The sequence below is a fragment of the Alligator sinensis genome, unplaced genomic scaffold (genome assembly GCF_000455745.1).
Source record: "Alligator sinensis unplaced genomic scaffold, ASM45574v1 scaffold514_1, whole genome shotgun sequence".
NCBI classification, from domain to species: domain Eukaryota; kingdom Metazoa; phylum Chordata; order Crocodylia; family Alligatoridae; genus Alligator; species Alligator sinensis.
Genome location: NW_005842385.1, coordinates 1,285,513 through 1,307,181, shown reverse-complemented (window position 1 = coordinate 1,307,181; position 21,669 = coordinate 1,285,513). Strand labels below are relative to the sequence as shown.

The window sequence follows — 21,669 nt, the reverse complement described above, 5'->3', positions numbered from 1 at the left end:
TGACTGCTCCTAATCAACCCTTTCTCCTCCAAGTGTTTAGAAATGGATTCCTTGAGGATCTGATCCATGGTTTTTCCAGGGACTGAGGTAAGGCTGACTGGTCTGTAGTTCCCTGGATCCTTCTTTTTCCCTTTCATAAATACGGGCACTATGTTTGCCCTTTCCCAGTCTTCCAGGACCTGTCCCGATTGCCATGAGTTTTCAAAGATGATGGCCAATGGCTCTGCACATCAGCCAACTTCCTCAGCACCCTCAGGTGCATCCCATCGCCCATTGACTTGTTTATGCCTAGCTTTTCTAAATAGTCTTTAATCTGTTCTTTTGCCATTTTTGGCTGCTCACCTCCCCTCCAAACTGTTGCCCAGTGCAGTAGTCTGGGAGTTGACCTTGCCTGTGAAGACTGAGGTAAAATAGGCATTGAGTACTTCAGCCTTTTCTGTATCCTCGGTCACAAGCTTGCCTCCCCAATCTGTAAGGGACCCAACCCTATCCCTGATCCTCTTTTTGCTAGCAACATACTTGTAGAAACCCTTTTGTTTCCCCTTCACATCCCTTGCTAGCTGCAACTCCAATTGCACTTTGGTGTTCCTGACTTTATCCCTGCATGCCCGAGCAATGCTCTTATATTTTTCCCTAATTATTTGTCCAAGTTTTCACTTCTTATATGCTTCCTTTTCGTGATTTAGTTTATTGAAGAAGTCCGTGCTAAGCCAAGCTGGTCTTCTGCCATATTTGCTAATCTTTCTGCACACTGGGATGGTTTGTTCCAAATATTCTGGTGTATCTTGAACTCTGCTGTAAGCTATTGGCTCTGGCTATTAATTTATGAACACTCCTTTGAAGTAGGGATAAGGCTATACAAATAAAAACATTTTAATTTTAAAAATTTCTGAAAATGAAGGCATTTTTAACGTAGTGTAAAAATGATGTTATTAACTGTGATGGTCCAGAATTTATTTTTTCTTTGTCAGAGACCTGACAAAGCATGTGTTGCATTTGAAAGCTTGTCTAACTTTATCCCAACTACATGGTTGGTCCAATAAAAGATAATCACCCTAAGAAATCCAAAATGCTTTCAGGCAGTGATCTCTCACTGTTATAGTCATTAGCTATATTAAAAGTTTCTGGAGTCCACTCCCCTCACTGATGTAAATGCTCAGAATAGGGGAGGGGAAGGGGGAAAAAAAACCCAAATAACAAAAACCTCTCACAAACAGCCTGAGCATAACTACAACTATTATATCTCAAGTTTAGGAATTTCTGCAACTTTTAAGAGTCCTTTGAGAAATTAAGAAAAATTTGACAAAATGGACATTTTCTGGTTATCAAAGGATAAAACTATTACTATACAATTGGATATAACTCACTCCTGCATGGAAGACTGATGAGTAATCTAGAACCATTGATATGGGGCAGACACAAGGCTAATTCTTTACCTTGCAGAAAGCTGGTTATTATAGCAGATGGAATTAGTTGTGTTTTCTTGTCCATTGGTCACATTCTTTCGTGCATACTATGGGAGAATGGAGCCTTCTCTGCATCGCTGCATCAGTGCTTCTATACTTCCTTCTAGTAAGGGGAGTGGAGAAACAGTGAGAAGTCTTGAGCAGTAGCGTCCTATTATGTGTTCCCTATAAAACTTATGGAAGATGACAACAGGGGAAGGTAAAAATGGAGGCAAAAGGGGATTTTCTGCTGAGTATTGGAGGAGTTCTACAGTTGCTGCAGGTGGATAGAGTAAGCATAATGAAGTTTCTCAAAGTCTTGGAAAAAATACATCTCTCTCCCATCAATTAGAAGGGGAAAAGGAGAAAACTGTTGTACAAGAGCTGTTATAATACAAGCGGCACTAACATTCTTGCTTTTCTATCCTGCCATCTCATGTTCTGAGTGGAGAGGTACTCAGTAAAGACCATAATAATCCTTCTGGTCAACAAAAATGGCACAGTAAAATTGTAAATGTTACAATTTTCTGGAGAAGATACAAGCAGCCAAGTGATAGAGCTACTAAAAGCCTCAGAGAAGTTAGCAAGTTTTGGCACCATTGAGATTATGTATAGTGCCTAATAGTCAAGGAGAGGGCTTCCAGTACTATTTTAAAACCTTTTGCCTTCCTTGGGAAGGAATACCACACCTGAGCTGAAAGGATAAAAAGTGTGATGTTAAGATTCTGAAAAAGCCTGCTTTTCTTCCTCTGCTCAACACTTTTGGTTCTCAATGTCCTGTTATGCCTTGAAAGGTTCTTCCATTCTCCAACATCTCTAACTATAAGGATGGCTGGATTAAATTCTTATTGGCGCCAGTCACCACCATCAGAGGAGAGGATATTTGGAAGTGAGACACTTGCTTTCTCATTAGATGCTGAATACATTGCCATTATATAGTTCTCAGTATCTGTAACTTGACAAACTAGGCTGGAAAGTGAACACTACATGTCAGAGGTCTCATGTTCCCCGTTAAGAAAGTATGATTACACTAGGGGTTAATGTCCATATGTAGGCTATGCACAGTAAGAGCAGTGCTAAGATTATACACAATTATTTCAATATGGGGTAAACTAGGTGAGGTGAGGGTTATGACCCTGCTTGAGGTTGACTGAAGTGCTTTGTCTTCTCTCTGTTCTACCTCTTTGTCACTTATATGTTAGCTACCCTACATTAAAAAAAAACTCACCAATTCTTCAGTGAAGAGCATACCAAGTGGCAACTCTTCCTCCTGACTTCAAATGAGGAAGTTCTAGTTTTGGAAATGGACATGTTTTCATTTATGTACAGAACTAGCAGAGAAATAAATCCAAGTATTTATACATAAAATCTAAAAAACTTCATGCAAATAACTAAGATAACACACATGTATAATACTCGTCACCAACAGCCAAAGGAAAGCAACTTACCAAAAGCAACTAGTACAACTCCAGCTATATGCAAAGCAATTTCTTCTAAAATTAAAAGCAAAAGAGGGTTTCTTTAAATAATTAACTGCATGCCTCCCACAGCAAAACAAGCTTGCACCTCTTAGCCTATAGCAAGTTATTTTCAACAAACACTCTTCCCAGTCCTGTTGTCTACAAGACACTTATTCACCTCTCTTTCTAAAACCTAATAAAGTGGTTTAAATATTAACGTTCTCCATACTGGAAAGCTCACAAGCAAAATGATCAGCCTACAGAAGAACTCTGGCTTTGTAAATTGAGAGGTCAATGGCTTTTTTGTAATTTGAGAGAAATGTTAAACTTCTACAATTTTGATATGATAACAAGTAGTCATATCATTCAGTATGTACAAAATGTGACTAAATAATAGTTGACTTGGGAAGTTTTTCTTAAAAATGTCTTTACTCGTGTTTTAAATTTACAAGCAATGTTAATGCCATTTTTGATGAGTGCCCTCTGCAGAAAGAGTAGAGAAAATAAGGAACGCTTGAATGTAATGAATGAACTAATTGCAAATGTTAATGTCCAACTGACTCCCTTACATGACTTTGGTGAAAAACATGTTTTGTTTATGAATATGTTTTATAGGACAAACTACATAGCTGGAGAGAGAGTGAGAAAATGAGACATCAAATCACCAGTGGGAAAGCATTTGTTCCTGCACAACCACTCTGCCTCTGACCTCAATAAGCCTTGTCCTCAGGGACAACCTACACAAATACTTTGACAGGACAGGCCTGGGAACTAACATTAATAACTTTCCTGGACACTGAAAACCATAAACTAAATACAGGCAGAAGTTCTGTGCCTCATTACAATTTATTTCCTTCCTCATCTAACCTCTCTTTGCTCCACAGGTGGTAACTACCCTCTTCTGTTACGAATGGTCTTCTACAGCAGTGCTGCTCAAGCTTTTGGCCACATGGGCCTGACTGGGCCCTGTGCTCCACCTGGTTTCATGCCCAGATACGGTCCAAAGCAGCTTCAGCTGGCTGTCATATGCTGGGATCAGGCCCTGTGCTGCATCTGATATAGCAGGCAAGGCCCAGGGCTCCCCACAGGTCTGTAAATACGGCAGTTGGGAATCAGTGCCATTATTCCCCTGCCAACAAATTTTTGGACCTGTGGGATACCCCGCAGGCCAGATGACATGGCACTGGGGGTTAGATCTGGCCTGCAGGCCAGGGCTGCTGAGCACCTTATACAGTATTAGGTTCTCTATTTCAAATTCCATTTAGGAAGTCTATAGCTACTTCTGCTGGCTCTTTTTCACTCTACTATTTCATTGCCTCCTTGTTTGTTTGTTTTTTATATAAAGGGACCACTTTCAAGTTACATTAGTTAACCTGGTATTTAGCTCAAGTTTTATTTGCTTTTTTCCCAGATCGAAGGAAGGATTTTCAGTGCCTGAAAGCTTGTCTATTCTCTCTCCTAACTATATAGTTGGTCCAATAAAAGATACCAGATACTACCAAAGCCCCTTGCTTCTTACATATATAATAAGACACCTGAGCCTGAGTTTTGGTTTCAAAGTTAAATGTCTGAAGAAGTCTGAGAACGAAAGTGTCTCAACACGCACCTATGAACAGCAGTATCTACACCTTAAAGCCAACATATTTTTAAAGCTAGTTTTACTTTCTCCCAGAGAGTGAAGACTGGCACCACTTGACCAGCATTTGCTATTAAAGATCCAGCACTGTTTTCCCTCCTCTTCAGCTTCATAATGAGAAAATAATCTACAATTCCAAAGCATTATTCTTCAAAAGTTCTTAATGCTACAGATAGTAACATACTGTGGGCTAATTTATGGGAGATTATTTGATAAAGCATCATTGTACTGTTGTATAGCTGTTTCTGCCACTTTCTGTTGATTATATGATGTCTGAAGGGAATAGAAGGGACAAAGACAGCAGCCTGGTAGTTCAAACATTTTTTCTTTAGCCAAACTTATGTCCTCTCTGACATAAACTGCAGCCTCTTGATGAATTCTGTAATGGTGTACAAGTATTGGTAGACTACCAACATTTTTTAACGTTATGACTCCCAAACCAATGCAATAGGTTAACTGAAAAGGTGTAAGAGATTCAAATAGAGTCTATCTATTTTTTAAATTTAGAACAGCAGAAATATTTTAATATTATAGCCTTAAAACTTGCTCCTGCCCATGCTCTGCTGAGAGAATTCCTATGGCAGACAATAGATATAAACCTACATACAACAATAGCTGGATTAGAATAACAATTTAAGTCTTGGAAATAGTAAGAAAATAGAGATTTGACTACCATTATATAATCTTTCTCGACTACCTAAAGAGACTGCTTTTTTCTTTTAAGACTTTAGTGAAATATCTCATTTTGTCATGTTAACTACTCAAACATCCATGAAGCTAAATATTTAACCAGACAACTTTTACCTTAAATATATTATTACATTTTAGTGGAACAAGAACAAAGCAAGTAGCTTTCAACCCAGACTGCGAATAGTATTAGTTTAAGATGCCATGCTTGCAAGGAACAGGATCATGGAAAGATCCTGCACAAGCTCCAGTTGTGGGTTTTTTTTGTTTGTTTCGTTTTTTTGCAGATGGAATTGTTTGCAACCTATCTGCACCCGAAACCATGTGGGTAACAGTGTCTTCTGGTATTACTGTATTTGCAAGTAGCTCTTTTAATTAACATAAATCTAGCAATTTGTCATAGAAATAAAGTTAGAACATCAACTTGTATACATAGAAGCTTTATACTCATGAACACATTTCAAATTTTAAAATCAGTTTTATACATCTCTTCATGCTGCTCTACTGAGAGAGACTTTTAGAAACAATTTTAAAATATTGATGGGTTCTGTAGCCAAGAATGCTGTGACCAAGCCAGAATGATCAAGATTTTTTCTTCTTTTTATTGTATTACCTGCAAAAGTCTGAACTACAGCCAGGCACAAAAAAGTAGCACCAACAGCTTTCTGAAACTATCAGTGTTTTTTAACGACCTAATGGCTAAGATACAGTTGCCTTCAGTGCAACCATATTATTACTGCTAAAGCATTTCTAATCGAAAGGTGAAGGAAGAGGAAATTGTGTAATAAAATCAAAATCTTACGTTACAAAGATTGAAGCGGGTTTCTAAGGAAGCCTTGGTTAAACTGCTTCTAAAATTTTGCCCAGTTAACTGGCAATATAAACCCTGATAAGTGATGGACCATTTTTAAGTGTTATTGCTAAACCCTGGCTAGTTAACTTCTTCAGACAGGACCCATATCTTTGTCTGCAGTGTCTGCACAACAATGCCCTGATATCATTCAGGGACATTCTTAATAAAACCTGACTAATGATTAGCTTTTTTTCCTGCTAGCTCCAAGATATTGTAACTCAAGAATGTTACAATATGAAAATACGGCAGTTACTGTGTGAGAAAATACATATTAAACACACAGTAAACTTTCTATTCAGTCCAGTTCTTACTTGCAAAGTAGTTGGTAATATGGAAATAAAGGAACTCCTGAGGGTGTGTTTGACCATTTATCCTTTTTAGACTTGAAAATAAAATAAGAAGGAAATAGGCTAAAATGTTGCAAAAATATTAATGCATTAACAGATTATGCTACAAGCTGTGGAAAAAAGCTGGATCATCATCCTGCCAAGCAGAACTGCAAAAAAACCCAAAAACCAAAATAGAAATTAAGCACTGATCCTGGCACATTCACAGAATTATTTTGTAGTAACACTTGAGAATCCTCAAATAGAATATTTAAGAAAACATCTTCCTTAAAGAATGTTTCTGAAAATTTCAGATGCCATGCACATCTCAGAATGTCACATCAATCACTGAAAACTAGTAAGTGGCTAGGGAAATTTAAGTCATTAAAGGATCAGTACAAATTTCTTGACTTAAGGATTTTTCAATAAGCCTTAAATGGGTTTATGCCAAACGCATTACTATAAACCTACCATACTGTAGGTCCCCTAAAGACTAAAACTGATTCCTCAAGTAACAAATGAACTATATATTTTAAAAGCGTTTCAAATAGTAAAGGAAAACAATGTTCTATTGCTTGAATTTGGTTTGCAATTACCTACTTCTGATTATATGCAACATTTACAATGAAGACAGAAGCAATTATCTGTAAAACAGGTCTTCCCACTTTTAACTGTAGAATCAATGACTTCCTTTTCTCTATTTTAATAGACTGCCTATGATTATGTAGAACCCCCAAATCCTTCTATGTTTAAGATTAGCAAAGTGTCATCATTTTTTGGTTTCATAACAAATTTGGTTTAATTATAAATCTAAACAAATGCCCGAGGAAAAAAATATTCAATAGATTTAGTAAAAGTCTATATGGAAAGAGCTATCAAACACTATATTTCCATGTCATTTTAGGTCAATACATGAAAAACTGCTAAGGAACCTGATTGACAATGATCTTTGTAAAATTTAGACAAACTAGTCATTATCCTATAATATCTGGGTACTTGAATTCTCTCGTTTTAGAAATAATCATAATAATACTTTTCTTTAACATGAGTATTGAAGCTATGGCAAACAGATGGACCTACAGTAGCAGTTAGTCTTGCTGAATGCTAATGGGCATCTTAAGCATAAGAGGAATTATTAAGATACCATGCAGTTTTACTGAACTCACCTGACAGAGGTGTAAAACCATTCTCTAGGAGCAGAGATGCATGCACAAAAGTAAGAATGTGATTGCAAGTAACAGACTTCCATGTAATAAAGACAACATCTCAAAATGAGCACAGCAACATGATGAAAAGCAAACAAAAATGTGTTTGGTTTCCTCACCTCTCGTTTTGCAAGCAGTACGTTAGGAACAATGTGGGGCAGACAACGTCCCAGCATTAACATGACACTTTTTTCACTGTCGGCGATCCGGGACACCTAGAAATCCATTTTTTTTTAAATGAGACACAGTGACAACAATGTGACTTTTTTAGTTTATTATGGTGCTTTTCAGAAGAATGTTTGACCACATGCCAGAGAACAATTTTATTTTTTCCTGCACAAATCAGCACTTTTGGAACCAGCATGAAGCTTCCATGCCAACTCTAAAGGCACAGAAATGCATGTGCAAGAAACTGAATACTTCTCAAGAACTATAAAAAACCACCACTAGTAATTAGGTCATATTTCTGCTCAAAGACTATTACCCAATATTTAGTCCAAATCTCAAATAAGGAAACATTATTTTTTAAATACTCATCTATAGGATTCATTTAAGAAATAAATGTACATACCAAGCTTTGGAAAAAGCCAGAATTATTGCTGCATTAGTGACTGCCATTAGATAGACAACATACCCTTTTTGATTCTACGACAATTAGAAAATATACCTCGGATCCCAAACGGCTGTCTGCTGACATCCGACAGAAAGATAGTAGTGCTTGATGGAAAGCTGGTGACAACTTCCTGAAATAGTATCAAGAGAGGGGAAAAAAGTATCAGTCAAAGGTGACTAATGGAAGCTTGCTTAGCCCCTCAGTTTTAGTTAACTAAGTGACATCTGAAAGTGCATTTGGGCACCTGCTGAAATTAATGTTGACCTACATTTTACAATGTTGTAAATGAAATTTAAAAAGTATTAAGATTTTTTAAAATCAAATTGTCACTTTGAGGTGCATAAGAAGTGATTGCCCTAATTAACAAGTTATTTCTAGAGCTTTCACATTCCTGAAGCCACCAAATGCATAGATAAAAATGAGATTAGAGTGTGAAAAAAAGGGAAACCGGTAACTCGAGAAGCATAGGATCATACAATCTCCATAACCTGACAAAAGTATTTTTGCTCATTTTCTGATGTTTATTCCCAGCCCAGCAATTTTCCACTTTGCTGTTTAAGTAGGTGCATCAGACCCATCAGTGAATTACCCTTCTCCACCATTAAGTTTCAGTCTTAGACTTCATTAGTTATAAAAAAATTACAATTTCTGATTGCAGATCTCTTTTAGCATAACTTTTAAAGGGAAGAAATGTAAGATTAGCATGAGAGGAGCTGCTGACATGGAGGTGAGCAGGCAAGATGGCTGCCGCCCTCACCCCTGACTGGCTGGGAGGGCTGGCCAACATGTGGTCCTGCCTCTCTTCTCCAAGTAGTGGAAAGAGGTGGGGGTCACATGATTGACAGCCCTTTCCACCAATCAGCAAGGGGGGGTGTCCACTGGGACCCCCCTCAGCCAGAGGTGTGGTGGGAGCCCTACCACGATAAGCCCTTGAAAGTTGCAGCCGGCCCCATGATCTGCCTGTGAAATTGGTTGGCTGCTGCCTCAAGTTGGGTAGATCTCTACTTACAGAGTACTGATACCTCATGACAAATTAACTTGTGTATTTACGACGGTGTTTCAGAAACTAATGGCAATTGCAAAATAAAACTAATTTTACGTGCAACAATCATTTACTGGGCTACATGAATTCTCCACACAGTTGTGCTGGTTTGTAACACAGGTATTGCAGTGAGTCACAAGTTTCTTGAAACTGTCCTCAAAGCAGCTTTTTTCTATTTCTGTGACAATTTTCCTAAACTGAGAGTTGCATTGCTACATCATGGGCAAATCTACATGTGTTACTTTGAATTTTAACTGGAGTTGAGAGAGAGAGAGAGAGAGAGAGAGAGAGAGACTTATGACCAGTGTGACTATTCCAGTCAACTCAAAAACTTTATTAGGATTCACAACAGCAGAGACTTATTTGTATTACTAAATACAGTGCTTATGTAGCTTGGATTCAAGGGAAAAACAAGTCTACTGGACAGGCTTCTCTATTCCCTTACGGACTTTCGCTGACTTGGTTCCTCTTTTTTGCTGAACTTCGGAGAAGTCCGAAGGTCACATGGTTTAACTATGATTAAATACTTTACACAGAGTTTTCCATATTTTGTTATAGCTTTGGATCAATACCAATCCTTTTCCATTTCCTTGGATTATGTGAATGCACCCTATAAGTGTCTACAGTGCATGCTTTAACTTTTGTCATTGCTAGATAGATCAAGCTTAGGTCAGTCATTCTTAATTTACATCACTGCTACATAGATCAAGCTTAGGTCAGGTCATGACATGGCCTGTTACCCATGGGCCATGCTCCACACTGCCAACAGTGCCCATGAAGAGCCTCTTTCAACAATTCAAACAGGTAATTATCACTTGGCACAAGATTGGGACTATAGGGCAGATGTGGTAAGATTTCAAACCTCAATCCATGCAAAGTCTCAACAGACACTTGTGCACTGTGTGGTCTTGCGCTACCATGCTGGAAAAGAACACCTTGCTTTAGCTTTCCATGCTATTTGGTCTGAATAGCTGGCTTCAGGTAGCTTTGGAGAATGGGGCAGTAAGTTTTGCTGTTGATCATGACCAAATGCTCCATTTAGGGACAAAAAGTGGTCCCAAGCAATCCCAAAATGGGATGAGCAAGGTCTTTCCAAAGGATGGTCAACTTTGGAATTTTTTGGCAGTGGTGATGATGTAAATTTTCACTGAATATTTTGCCTTTTGTAATCATAATGGTAGACCCAGGTCTCACCCCCAGTGATGATGCCAAGAGTAACCCCTCACCTTTGTCCTGTACATGTTGCAGGAGCTGGATACAGTTCCACATGTTATTATGTGCATCTAATAAGCTGCTTTGGCACCCAATGGGTGCACACTTTGCAGTAATTCAGGTGATCTTGTTAAATGGCATGAATACTGCTAGCACTTCCGCCGGTAGTTCAAGAATGCTTGCTCGCTTGTTCACATACACAACAGCACTGACTTTGGCAACATCTTCTCTATCATGGCTGTGTTGGGGCATCCCTTCCTGGGTTCATCCACTACAGACATGTGGCCGATTTTGAACTTCTCCATCTGCCCATGGATCTTCTATTGAGCGATGAAGTTTTGCCATACTGTGCCACAAGCCTATGGTGAATTTCACCAGGTGACATATCCTTGGCCCACAAAAAAACAAGTGATAGAAAGCTGTTCTTCTTTGGTGCACACTGAAAGCTATGCAGCCATGCATCATTTACTTGCTCCCTAGTGCATCAGACCTGTGTTTAGTGCAAAACAATGGGTGTGCTTGGCAATGTTGCTATTAGTGTTTGCTGCTGCTGTGCAATTTCCCACTTTGTCACAGACACAGTGTGAGCAGTCATTTTGCTGTCAGTTTCTGAAACACCCTTATACATTTGGTGTAGTATAGAAAACATTTCTATAATAAGCTTTTCTGATTACTAGTAGCACTTTGAGTAGTTGGCCCACTGAAGTTACAGGGGACCACTTGTGGGAAGAGAATGCAGGCTGAGCCCTTGTTCAGAAAATGTCATTAAGTGAATGGGTGAATGATGTTCCATGATGTTTGTGGCCAATGACCAGGGGTGAATCCACAGGGGGTGAGGCAGCATAGTTGCACCCCACTTTGGCCGGTTTGCATGTGAGATCTCCGGGATGGGGCCAGAACTCCTGATTTTGTGAGGCTCCAGAGCCCAGGTGGTGAGTGCTGTTCCTGTTGTTGCTTATCCCCTCCTTTCCCTTGCTGCTGAATTCATCAGGGACAGGCAAACAGCAGCAGTATTCACCCCTGCAGGCTCCAGAGCCAGTGAAAGCAGAGACTCCAGTCAACCCTACTCTGATCAACTGGTCAGCATGTGTGGCACAGCCGAAGTAGTGGGGCGGCACACTGTTGCCCCACTCCTGATCTGCTTTGGCCTATGCAGAAATGAATGAAGTTAGTTATGGATGCAATATCACTTACCCTACATGCTGAGGTAACAGTGTCTTTAATTTGGGGCTAATCTATGCTACCCAAACCCCCCCCAAAACAAAATGCTAAGACCTGACCTGTTGCTCCAGTCACAGGAAGTTCAGAATATCACCAATACCACCCACTAGGACAACAATGTTCTTTATAAAGACAGGTAAGTCTGAGAAAATTGCTAATCCAAAAGGTGAAGTTTGTTAAATATGAAGTGATCCCATTGATAAATCATCTTTGACGCTTCTGGCTAAGGAAGGTGAATAATTTAGTTTCCTGAAATCCAAGAGATTTGAAATGTTCCTGGAAAAGTTACAGATATAGCACAACCACTCTGTGACAGTCCTGAAATTCCACTAAGGCACGTGTCATTTAAAAAACTCAGAACTACTCCAGTATTATCTACAGTCTCTGGTACCATGGAAATAACCAAGTATAATGAATGAATGGTTATAATGACTTTAAAAACAGGCTGTTAATATCATTTGATGAGGGGCTGCTTCTACAAGGTTTTGCTAAAGAATGTTACACTGAATTTTGAATTTAATAATTTTTCTATAGAAGAGGCTGTTAACTAAAAGTTATTCTGCCTGCTAGAGAAACAGTCTTCCACAAATAGCTTTTTATATGTGAATGTTTAATTACATAAAAACTGATAACAACCTTTATATTACAGCATCACAGAGTTTATGATGTAGTTGAGATAAATATTAATACATTTTAAATCAGTCATACAGAGGTCATCATTTTATGTAGGATGGCTACATTTATTCAAATTAAATACACTTGTTTAAAAAAACCCAGTTATTTATGATTATGAGCAGCTCCTGGTTTAACTATTTGCTTGTCTTTATTCTGTGCAAGTAAAACTATATTAGTATCAAAAGAGATTTTAGATTTTAAGGCCTAGTTGATTGCAGTCTGTAAATACATTTTTTTTTCAGGTTCATTAAGTTTTGAAAGAATATTTCCTACCAATAGAATCAAGTATATGAAACTGGATCCTTATATAGTGGTCATTTTAGACATTTTATAATATATTAAATCTCATATCCTCTTGAAACGCTTTTAAAATTAAAGCCAAAAGTATATCCCTATTTCATAGAATTTGAGAAGTCACTAAGTGTAACTATGTGCTGTTCTATTTCCCCATTGCTTAAATTAAAATAGCAGTATGAAAATAAGCTCCAGGCAAACAGTTATTACAGTTGGACTATATTTAGATTCTAAAATCTTATCAAATCCAGTAGCTTCCTTGAAAGATATAATGAGACAATTAGCTTTGTCTTCATGTACAGAGAGATGAACAGAACAAAAGACTGTCACATCAAAAAGAAAAACTATCACATCTCAAAAATATATGCACTAGCACATACAAGCCAGTTTGCTTACAAGGACAAAAGTAACTGGATCATACAGAAAGCATCACATCTTGGAGAATTAATTCAGACTATTGAACACAAAGTGCATCATTATTTAAATTTAATGCATCCAACACTAATTTTCAGTTTGTTTTATTTTTAACTGTCACACAAAGTATTTTTCCCAATTACTCTCTAAGTCCAAGGTCTGATGATTTCTCTTCCTCTCCCCTATTCCCCTCCTTGCTGACTGTAGTCATACAAAGTCAGCCCACTGGCTTTCATTCTCTGAAAATCTCCCATCTGGGCAAGATGTGCCAAGCATCCCCTTCGTAGTTATAGTATTTAGGGTCATTCCTTTTAATACTGAATTTTCTCTGTGTTTTTAATATGGCATGAAAATGGGTTGCATCTTCAACTCAATTCCTTCAGTCAGTGAAAAAATATCTAAGAGGTCATATAGCATTTCAGCATGTAACGTGACAATGTTTTATTCAAATGATACTGCAAGATAAGTTAAAACTCCTAACACAATCGTAAAAATCTGGAAGTATTAAGCTATAAAGTCTCAGACATGCTCCTATTACTTTTCTCTTGAGTCTTACTACACCTCAGGTTTCTTACTACACTTAACTGTCAATTCAGCATAAAGATACTTAAGCATTATATGTTCAGCAGTTAACTGATTTTATGTTTGCATAGCTGAGCTTTCTCCAAATGTTTGAAAGATAGCACCTAATAATAGCTCTTGTTCATGAAAGCTTATGCATCTGTAATTTAGTAAGCCTCCAAGACACATCTCTACCCTGCCTAATGATGGAAAAAAATTGCTTTTTCTTCCCACCAGCAGGGGTGTGAGCTTTTCCACACACTGGCAGTGGAGGAGCAATCAGTAGGATCATTCCTTATATCCAATACCTTATGCTAGTACATAGTATTCAGACTGTTAAATCGATCCAGTAGCCAGAAGTCACCACAGTTCGATGAAATCCATCACAGAACAAAGGCACTCATTAGTTAGTTTCGTGTAAACACTAATACTGAATTAACAGAAAGCAATGAGCTTTCCCCTTTAGCCACTAAGCTATGGTAGGATTTGAAATAAACATGTTTACCATTTATCTTCAACTTCTGGAAAATCAGCATTTGAACTTTCGGTGTTAGTTTCTAACTGACTAAAACTTGGTATTTAAAAATGTCTGCCATTTACTATCATCAGATTTTTTTTAAAAACACTGAAAAATCTGACTGGTGAGCAGGCAAAAAGCAAATAGCCAATTTTAAATTAGACCAGACATTCTGCTTCTGTCATGAAAAGTTAAGTGTTACCTCTGACTGTAAATTACTGTCAGGTATAAAATCAAAGTACAACGTAGGCCCTGTTTCAGCAACAAATTTAACTTCAGGGCTCTACTCTGTCCAACAGGGTTACATGTACAGCATTCACCCAAATCTAAGATGACTCTGAATTTAAGAGGACCCCTCCACAGTTAGATTCTAAACATGGAAAAACTATAAATTAGTTATACTTTGCCATGAACAGAATCTAATTATTGAAGGATTGTCTTAAATTCATCTCCCCCACTGCTATAGTGGGGCAAGCACTAGCAGCAGGTGCAGGTGAGCCAAGTGGCCCAACTCCTGCTCCTTGCTGCACCCCCCCACTGCCTGCCCCCCCCCCCACTGCCCACATGCCTCATGCCTGCCCTCCCCTTGACACCTGTTCCCTCCCATACCACTTTACCTGCTATCCTCATTTGCCTGTGTCCCCACTGTTACCTGTTTGCAAGACCCTTCCAGTTACCTTCCCATTGCAGTTCTGGCTCTGGTGAGGTCCCACTCCGACTGGGGGCAGGGAGCATGGAGCACATTTTTACTTGAATTACCTAAGCTAAGGGTCATCCCCATACCTGCCCCATGTTGAAGGGGAAAAAAGCTTTGGATTTGACTAAATATTCATTTAAGGCATTGCCTCACTAGCACTCATTAAAGAACTGGGGCCTAAGTAAAGACTACAGCTCATCTCAGTCCCTCTTTATATACTCACATTAGCTTTAGCTTCCTTTGTTATTTTCACTAGTAATGTCTAGTATACAATTTAGTATAAGCTTACATTTTGAAGAAAAATGCATTATTAATTGAATATCTAGGACTCCAGAGTTAGTCAAAATATAGAATAACAATTTTATAAATAAACAAACTTTAGGAATAAAATAGGCTTGTTTCCCAGGATCCAAACAGAGGAACACCTGTGTAAGCTTCACTTAAAAAAAACCCCAAACCAAACAGATTCCTCCTGTTTTGGTTTTATTTTTGCCAAATTGAGAGATGAACAGTGTCTAGAGCTGTCCACATTGTTAATTTTTGTCTTTTCCAAAAATTAGCTTCCATTTTTTCAAAACTCCTTCACTCATTTTCAGCTGTTCTTCCATGAAAACCAGAAAGTAACTAAATTTTGAATATTCAATGCACCTGTTAATAGCCTCTTCAGATAGAAACTGATTTCAGAATAGGATATTTCTTATTGGTTACTACTAGAAAAGCTGGAATTGTTTTTTGCACTGGAATTGGTTACTACTGGAAAACCAAAATAGACCAAATACCTGTCCATAGAGAGAACAAACATAAGGCAATCTGGTCACTGATATCTTTGTATAAAATCAGTAAGTTCAGAAGTTGAGTACATTCTTACTATGACTTTTTTCAAACCTACACAGCAAATCATTTTTTCTTTGCAACATACTTCATCCCAGTACAACGTTTAAAAGAATCTATATGTAGGTGATTAAATACATTAATCAGAATCATAGAAAATTAGGATTGGAAGGGACCTCAGGAGGTCATCTAGTTCAACCCCCTACTCAAGGACATTTTTAAAAAGAAAAATCCCTGATTAGATCAGCTGTGGGACAAACTAGTTGAGAAGAGGCACAAAAAATAACTTACTTCAAGAAACCCAAAACAACTTGCTTAACAGAGGTGTAGGTTGTAGCCATGTTGGTCTAAGGACATTGAACCTTGTCTACCTTGCTTAACAGAGACATTCATGACATGAAGAATCTTAAGGCAAGGATAAAGAGCCATCAGGGACTTTTTCTCACTGAAGACAAGTTAAATGCATGGCAGCACAACAAGTGTAGAGACAAGTTGTTTAACATCCTATTAGATAGTCACTTCCTAAAACCACAATTTACCCATTACCTGCTGATAATAGTAGCACACACAAACACCATGTCTAACTACACAGCTGTATTTAATCCCACCTAGGATAATGCTTTGGCTTACTAATGAACACATGCCCAAAATCTGAACTCCAACAGCTGGGAGTTACTAAAGATTTATCATGTTTAAGGTACAGTATCTTTAACCGAAGTGGTTCACATTTGTGTCTCCACTCTTAAATAGAAATATCTAACATCTCAGCATCTCCATTGAAGACAAAAAAAAAAATTAAAAAAAAAAAAAATCAGATTTTATAAACTGAAATAAGAATTGAAATATCCCTTGCTATTGAAATATCCCTATTCACTACTTTGTTATTGTTGTTTTCTACCTGTAAGGGTCAGAAAAAAAACAAACCAGAATTTAGAAGTGGACAGAAAGAAAGAAAATATTCTTAGTGTCTGATGTTAAAAGCAAAAGAAAGATAATTATATAACCCCTAAAACTTAAGCTGTAAAATATCTCCAAAGTTGCTATTATACTTGAAGGAACTTAAAAATTAAAAAATTAGAATAAAAAAAAAAATACAATTAAAGAACCCATTACACTGTGTCACTAGAAATGAGTCTCCCTCCCCACTGTGCAAGGAACAGAGTTGAAGTATTTGCTTACAACTCTGATTACTTACCTATTAGGTTTATCAAAATGTATTGCAGCTTTACTTGATGGACTGCAAGAGGGCATTTTCTCTTTACTGGGGAGGGAGTTTAGTGCATCATCTTTAGAAGTCCTTGACTCTTCTTCAGTTGATACAGAAAGGCTTAATTCTTCAGTTTTTCCAAGCTTGTCATCATTTTCTGAACTCTTGATATCTAAGTACTGTCCATTGTCCTCTAGTACTGTGAGAGGCACTTGGTCTAATGAGGGCTGAACAACATCATAAACCACTGGAACAGCAAAGTCTCTCTTGAAAAAGTCTATTTCACTGAAAAAAACCCAAAACATTCCATTATATTATCTGCAGCTTTTTCAGGAACAGATCACAAATGTCAGAGATGAAAAATATAGTAGGCTTGGTTTTATTCTTTTCTTATCTTCAATATGTCCGGCAATTTCAGCAATGTTACCTTATGTCATCATCTGAAAACTCTAGTTTGATACAATCCTTACTCTTTCACAGCAATCTACCTGTATAGCTGTGCTTAAAAGAAGACTCAGCTTTCTGTGCTGTGGCTTAGCCCCAGGGATTCAACAGGCACAGGGACTGAAGTATAAAATTTAAGATGCTTAAAGCTATAAATCATTTATGGTTTTCACCCAATATAAAATAGTATCTATACACTTTGAAAGTGATTGAGAAGACAATTTCATAACTATGAAATTATTGCAGGTATTGCTGCTCTTTCCAAAGATGCAGTTTGTAATTTAGAGGAAGACTTTGAAAATGGGTACAAAAAATGGAATTTTATAAAAACTAGCTTTTAAAACTGCTAGAAGAAATGTATATGCACACACACACATGCACGTGCACATAGACAGCTGTTAAAATTAAACACCCTTCCTGCAACATTTGCAAATCAAACAGTACAACTGAGGTATTGGGAAGGTGGGGGGGGAGCAATGATAGAAATAAAACAGGAAATGGCAATTGGGTGAAGATTTTCATCATTTCTAAACTGAGAGGAATGTAAATACAAGCTAAATTAACAGGAAACGACAGAGTTTTCTTTTAATTCTTTCTATTTTTACTACATAAATTGGACAATCAACTTATTTAAAAGTTTATTATTTTGAGAATATCCTTTTTAATTTTCTGTAGTTGCTAAATTAAATAGGTCAGTTTAAAATTACATACCAGGAATTGCCTCAATTTGACATCTTCTCTTAATCCAATTCCATATAGTAAAGGTAAGCTTTCTATCAATTCTCTAAAGAATCTCCAGTGGTTTTATAGGTACTGTATATGCTTTTTATAAAGTGCTGCAGGACAGGGTTCTTGCAACGTACATGAACATTTAAACAAGTTAATATAGTAATACATACCTCTCAAGTCTTCGAATTTGTTCCATCAAAGACCACTTCTCACTGTTTAATGCACTGATTTGATCCTCTAATTTCTGTACAGCTAAGCATTGCTAGATGCAAGACAAGGAAAATAATTTAGGACAATGAAATTAAGACAAAACAAAAACCTGCAAAAACTTAAGTGCAGTCTCTTACTTCTATTGATTGGGTTGTATCAAACACAGGAATGTTCCCCAGAACAGGTGTGGTGACTTCCAATTCATCCTCTTCTACACCAACTGCTACATCGACAACATTTTTTGCTGTTACTTGATGGTTTCCAAAGTCACGATATAGCTGTAACAAGTCTGGAGGTTTTGGAATGTTCAATCCTACATCATCCCACAGTTCAAAATCCTTGAAAAGGGTAAAAATAATGTCAGAAGTCTAGCACATTTCTTTTCTTTTTCTAGCACATCTTCTGCTTTTTCCTTGCTTGATTACATGCAAAGACATTTATGTCAAAATGTCAAGGTAACCATGGAAATAATAGGTATGCAGCTTGTGCCCAAATCAAACAAAAAAGAAAAAAAGACAGCCAAAACTATTTTGGGACAGAGCATTTCAATTGAAAGACATTTCTAGGTTGTGCATAAAAAGAGAAAGCATTCCAAAATGGTAGAAGTTTGTACTCGTTTTTTAAAGTCTTATACATTTAGTAAATTGTGGGGAAAATTTTCAGCAGAAAACAGGCAGGGTTTTTTCAGCTCAAGTTTTAAAAAAAGTTTTATTCCTCTCTTGCTCACAAATGCAGACCTAACTTTTCAGAAAGAAAAGACAAGACACTGGGGGTTAACCTTTTGGCAGGCATGCCACAAGTTAGGCCTGCAACCTCCCGGAATGCCACTCTGATTCCTTTCCCTTACCTTATCTTGTCGTTCAGCTTTTTGCTTCCTGCCCTATGTGCCACCATGCTGCCTGTCCCCTCCCCAATTTGTCAAATGCCATACACAGAGGCTGCCTTGTGTTACTTGTTACGGTCAGAACAGCAACCTCTGCTCTACGTGCACACTGATGATCACCTCCCAAGCTTGTTATCTGCATGCATGCACACACGAACAACTGGGCACATAAACAGTCAGTGTACATTTTGAAACTGTGGGGCCCTGGCACATGTACACTTATTGTGTGATTAACATATCAATTATATAATCGATTGTAACACGGCATACATTCAGCCAATTTATGGCATGATAAAATAGCAAATTAGCCATAAAGATTTTCCATAAAGGTGCTGTGGTTGATTTGTATTTCACTTTAATTTGAACATGCGGCATGCAGCCCAGCACTGGGCTGCACAAGGTGGCCTTTAAAACATCCTTTTGGTGGGGAGCTGATGGGCTCCCCTCCCCAGCATGGGGACATTTAAATCCAGGCTGTACAGCCAAACAACAGATTGAAGTGCATCGTGTGTGCAGTCAGGTGCAAGTGAGTTGTGAGTCAGGGATACCGACAGACATGAGATGGGATCAAGTTTCTTTGATCCCATCACAAGGATTAAATTAACAGCTGTAAGAGGCCTCAGTTATAAGTGATATAATAATGGTCCTATCACCCCAAAAACTCCATTTTCTTCCTTGAATATTTTGCATATCTGCATTTCCGCTAACAACTTTGTTAGGAATCTCTGTATACAGATTTCATGCACTTATTTTACTCCCTCTCTCTGGTAAGCATGCATCATGGATGCGTGCAGACACACACACAACTGTAGAAGTATCATCACTAAAAGCAACAAATTTACCTTAAAAAAAAATTAAATATTAATAATTCTGTGCAATTCTTTTCCACTTCAGATCTTTTTTTCTCCCAACGGTAGTAATATGAGATTTCACTTTTTTAGTGTCTGGAGAGAGATTCCCCGTTTGTGTGCAGTGGTAAGACTAGCAAATAATCTGGGACTAGCAAATAATCTGGGACTATTTTTGGCATATTGCATAAAAATGTTCCCTATTTTAATCTGTACTATTAAGGCCATGAACAAACAGCGGGGCAGCATACAAGGCAGCAGCATGCACCACCCTAAACCAGAGCCTGGCCAGTCGGAGCAACAGTCCAGCTGCTGGCTAGGCTCCCAGATACAGAAGTGCTGTAGTTGCAGCTTCCCCGGCCCCCAAGTAAAGCTGCTGAGTCCAGCACAGTTGCTGGCCCTAGCCTCCCCTATGTCACCCAGGGTAACCTCCTGCACACCAGAGCACACATATTCCCCAGGAACAAGTAGCAGCAGCAGCAGCAGGTGTGCCACTGCTACCTGTCCCCAGGGAACCAAACATCCATGCTTGTCTGGACATGGCCAGTGTGTGTGCATGAGTGCTAGGGGAGCTGCAGTTGTGCTATATGTTGGGTGGAGTGGATGGGCAGACTGTCAGTGAGCTGCCAGTAAGCAGAGCAGTACAGTATCACTGGCTGGGCTGGACAGCATGTTGCTGAATATCTTTGTGACAACTTTGTAGCATTGCAGTCAGGGAGCTCTGCACCTCTGTATCTTCCTGAGGCCTTACATTTTTGTGGTGGTCTAAAGCGGGGAGGCACTTAGTGCTATACAAATGTAACTTATGTCCATGGACTAAGTAATCTAACTTTTCCTGCAGTGTTCCACTTACGAACAAAAATGAATTCTATGTATCATTGCTATTATTTTGCTCACCCATTAATTAGAAGGTAAACAGAGCATTGTTATGACTTTAGGGGTAAATTTACTAAATGGAAACAGGCCAAGACATAAGAACATGGCAGAAACTGTGGAAAAGTGTTACAGTACTTCTTTGAAAAGTGAATAAATAAAATAAGTTCCTACTCATTGGAACTCTGGGAGTGTATTCAACATCCGCATATTTGTCTGGGCTGTCCAACTGGCAGCCCCTATGTACCTTGTAAGGGGTTAAAGTGCTCCTGCCTGGCAGATCCTTCAGCATCCAGGTTTTCCAGGCTCCCCATCCCTGATCTGGTTTCTGCTTCTTGCACCACCTCCTGGGGGTGGGAGAGCGTAGGAAGGGGCTGGGCTGCCTGTGCTGTGTGTGTGGCAGGGGTGGGGCTAGGATACCTGTGTGACTGGAGATGGGAGGGTTGCTGGGTTGCTTGAGGCATTGAGAGAGGGGAGGGTCAGGGCTAACCCTGTTGCCAGTGGCCCCAGGTCTGCAGCCTGCACCATGTGGGTCTCCTGGCTGCCCATAAATTGGACCACCCTGGCTTATGTTAAAAACTTTTGATTCCAGATACCCCTATAAAGCCAATATTGCTATACAGGACACAAGCTTGATGGTCTTCCTTCATGAGCAAAGAACTGTACTCTAGTGTAATTTATTAGAACTTGGCATCAGAAAAAACTCTCAAGGCATAACCTGATCTGCAAAAATTATATTACTTCTAGCTACAAGTGAGAAGCAGAGTCCAAGCATGCGTTAAAAGT

At 38.5% G+C, this 21,669-nt stretch overlaps 1 protein-coding gene across 8 annotated transcripts in view; it reads right to left on the bottom strand.

Moving 5' to 3' along the window:
- RELCH (RAB11 binding and LisH domain, coiled-coil and HEAT repeat containing) overlaps positions 1-21,669 on the bottom strand; it is a 132,223-nt gene that overhangs the window by 66,890 nt on the left and 43,664 nt on the right. For all 8 annotated transcript variants that reach the window (XR_003095432.1, XR_003095433.1, XM_025211010.1 and 5 more), the window contains exons 6-10: positions 18,417-18,617; positions 18,240-18,331; positions 16,885-17,181; positions 8,280-8,355; positions 7,732-7,827 (exon numbers count right to left, since the gene is read on the bottom strand). Coding sequence is in view for 6 of the 8 variants with exons in the window: in XM_025211010.1 (XP_025066795.1) it covers positions 7,732-7,827; positions 8,280-8,355; positions 16,885-17,181; positions 18,240-18,331; positions 18,417-18,617 (762 nt within the window). In the remaining 2 variants the exon portion in view is untranslated. The remainder of the gene's footprint in view (positions 1-7,731; positions 7,828-8,279; positions 8,356-16,884; positions 17,182-18,239; positions 18,332-18,416; positions 18,618-21,669) is intronic.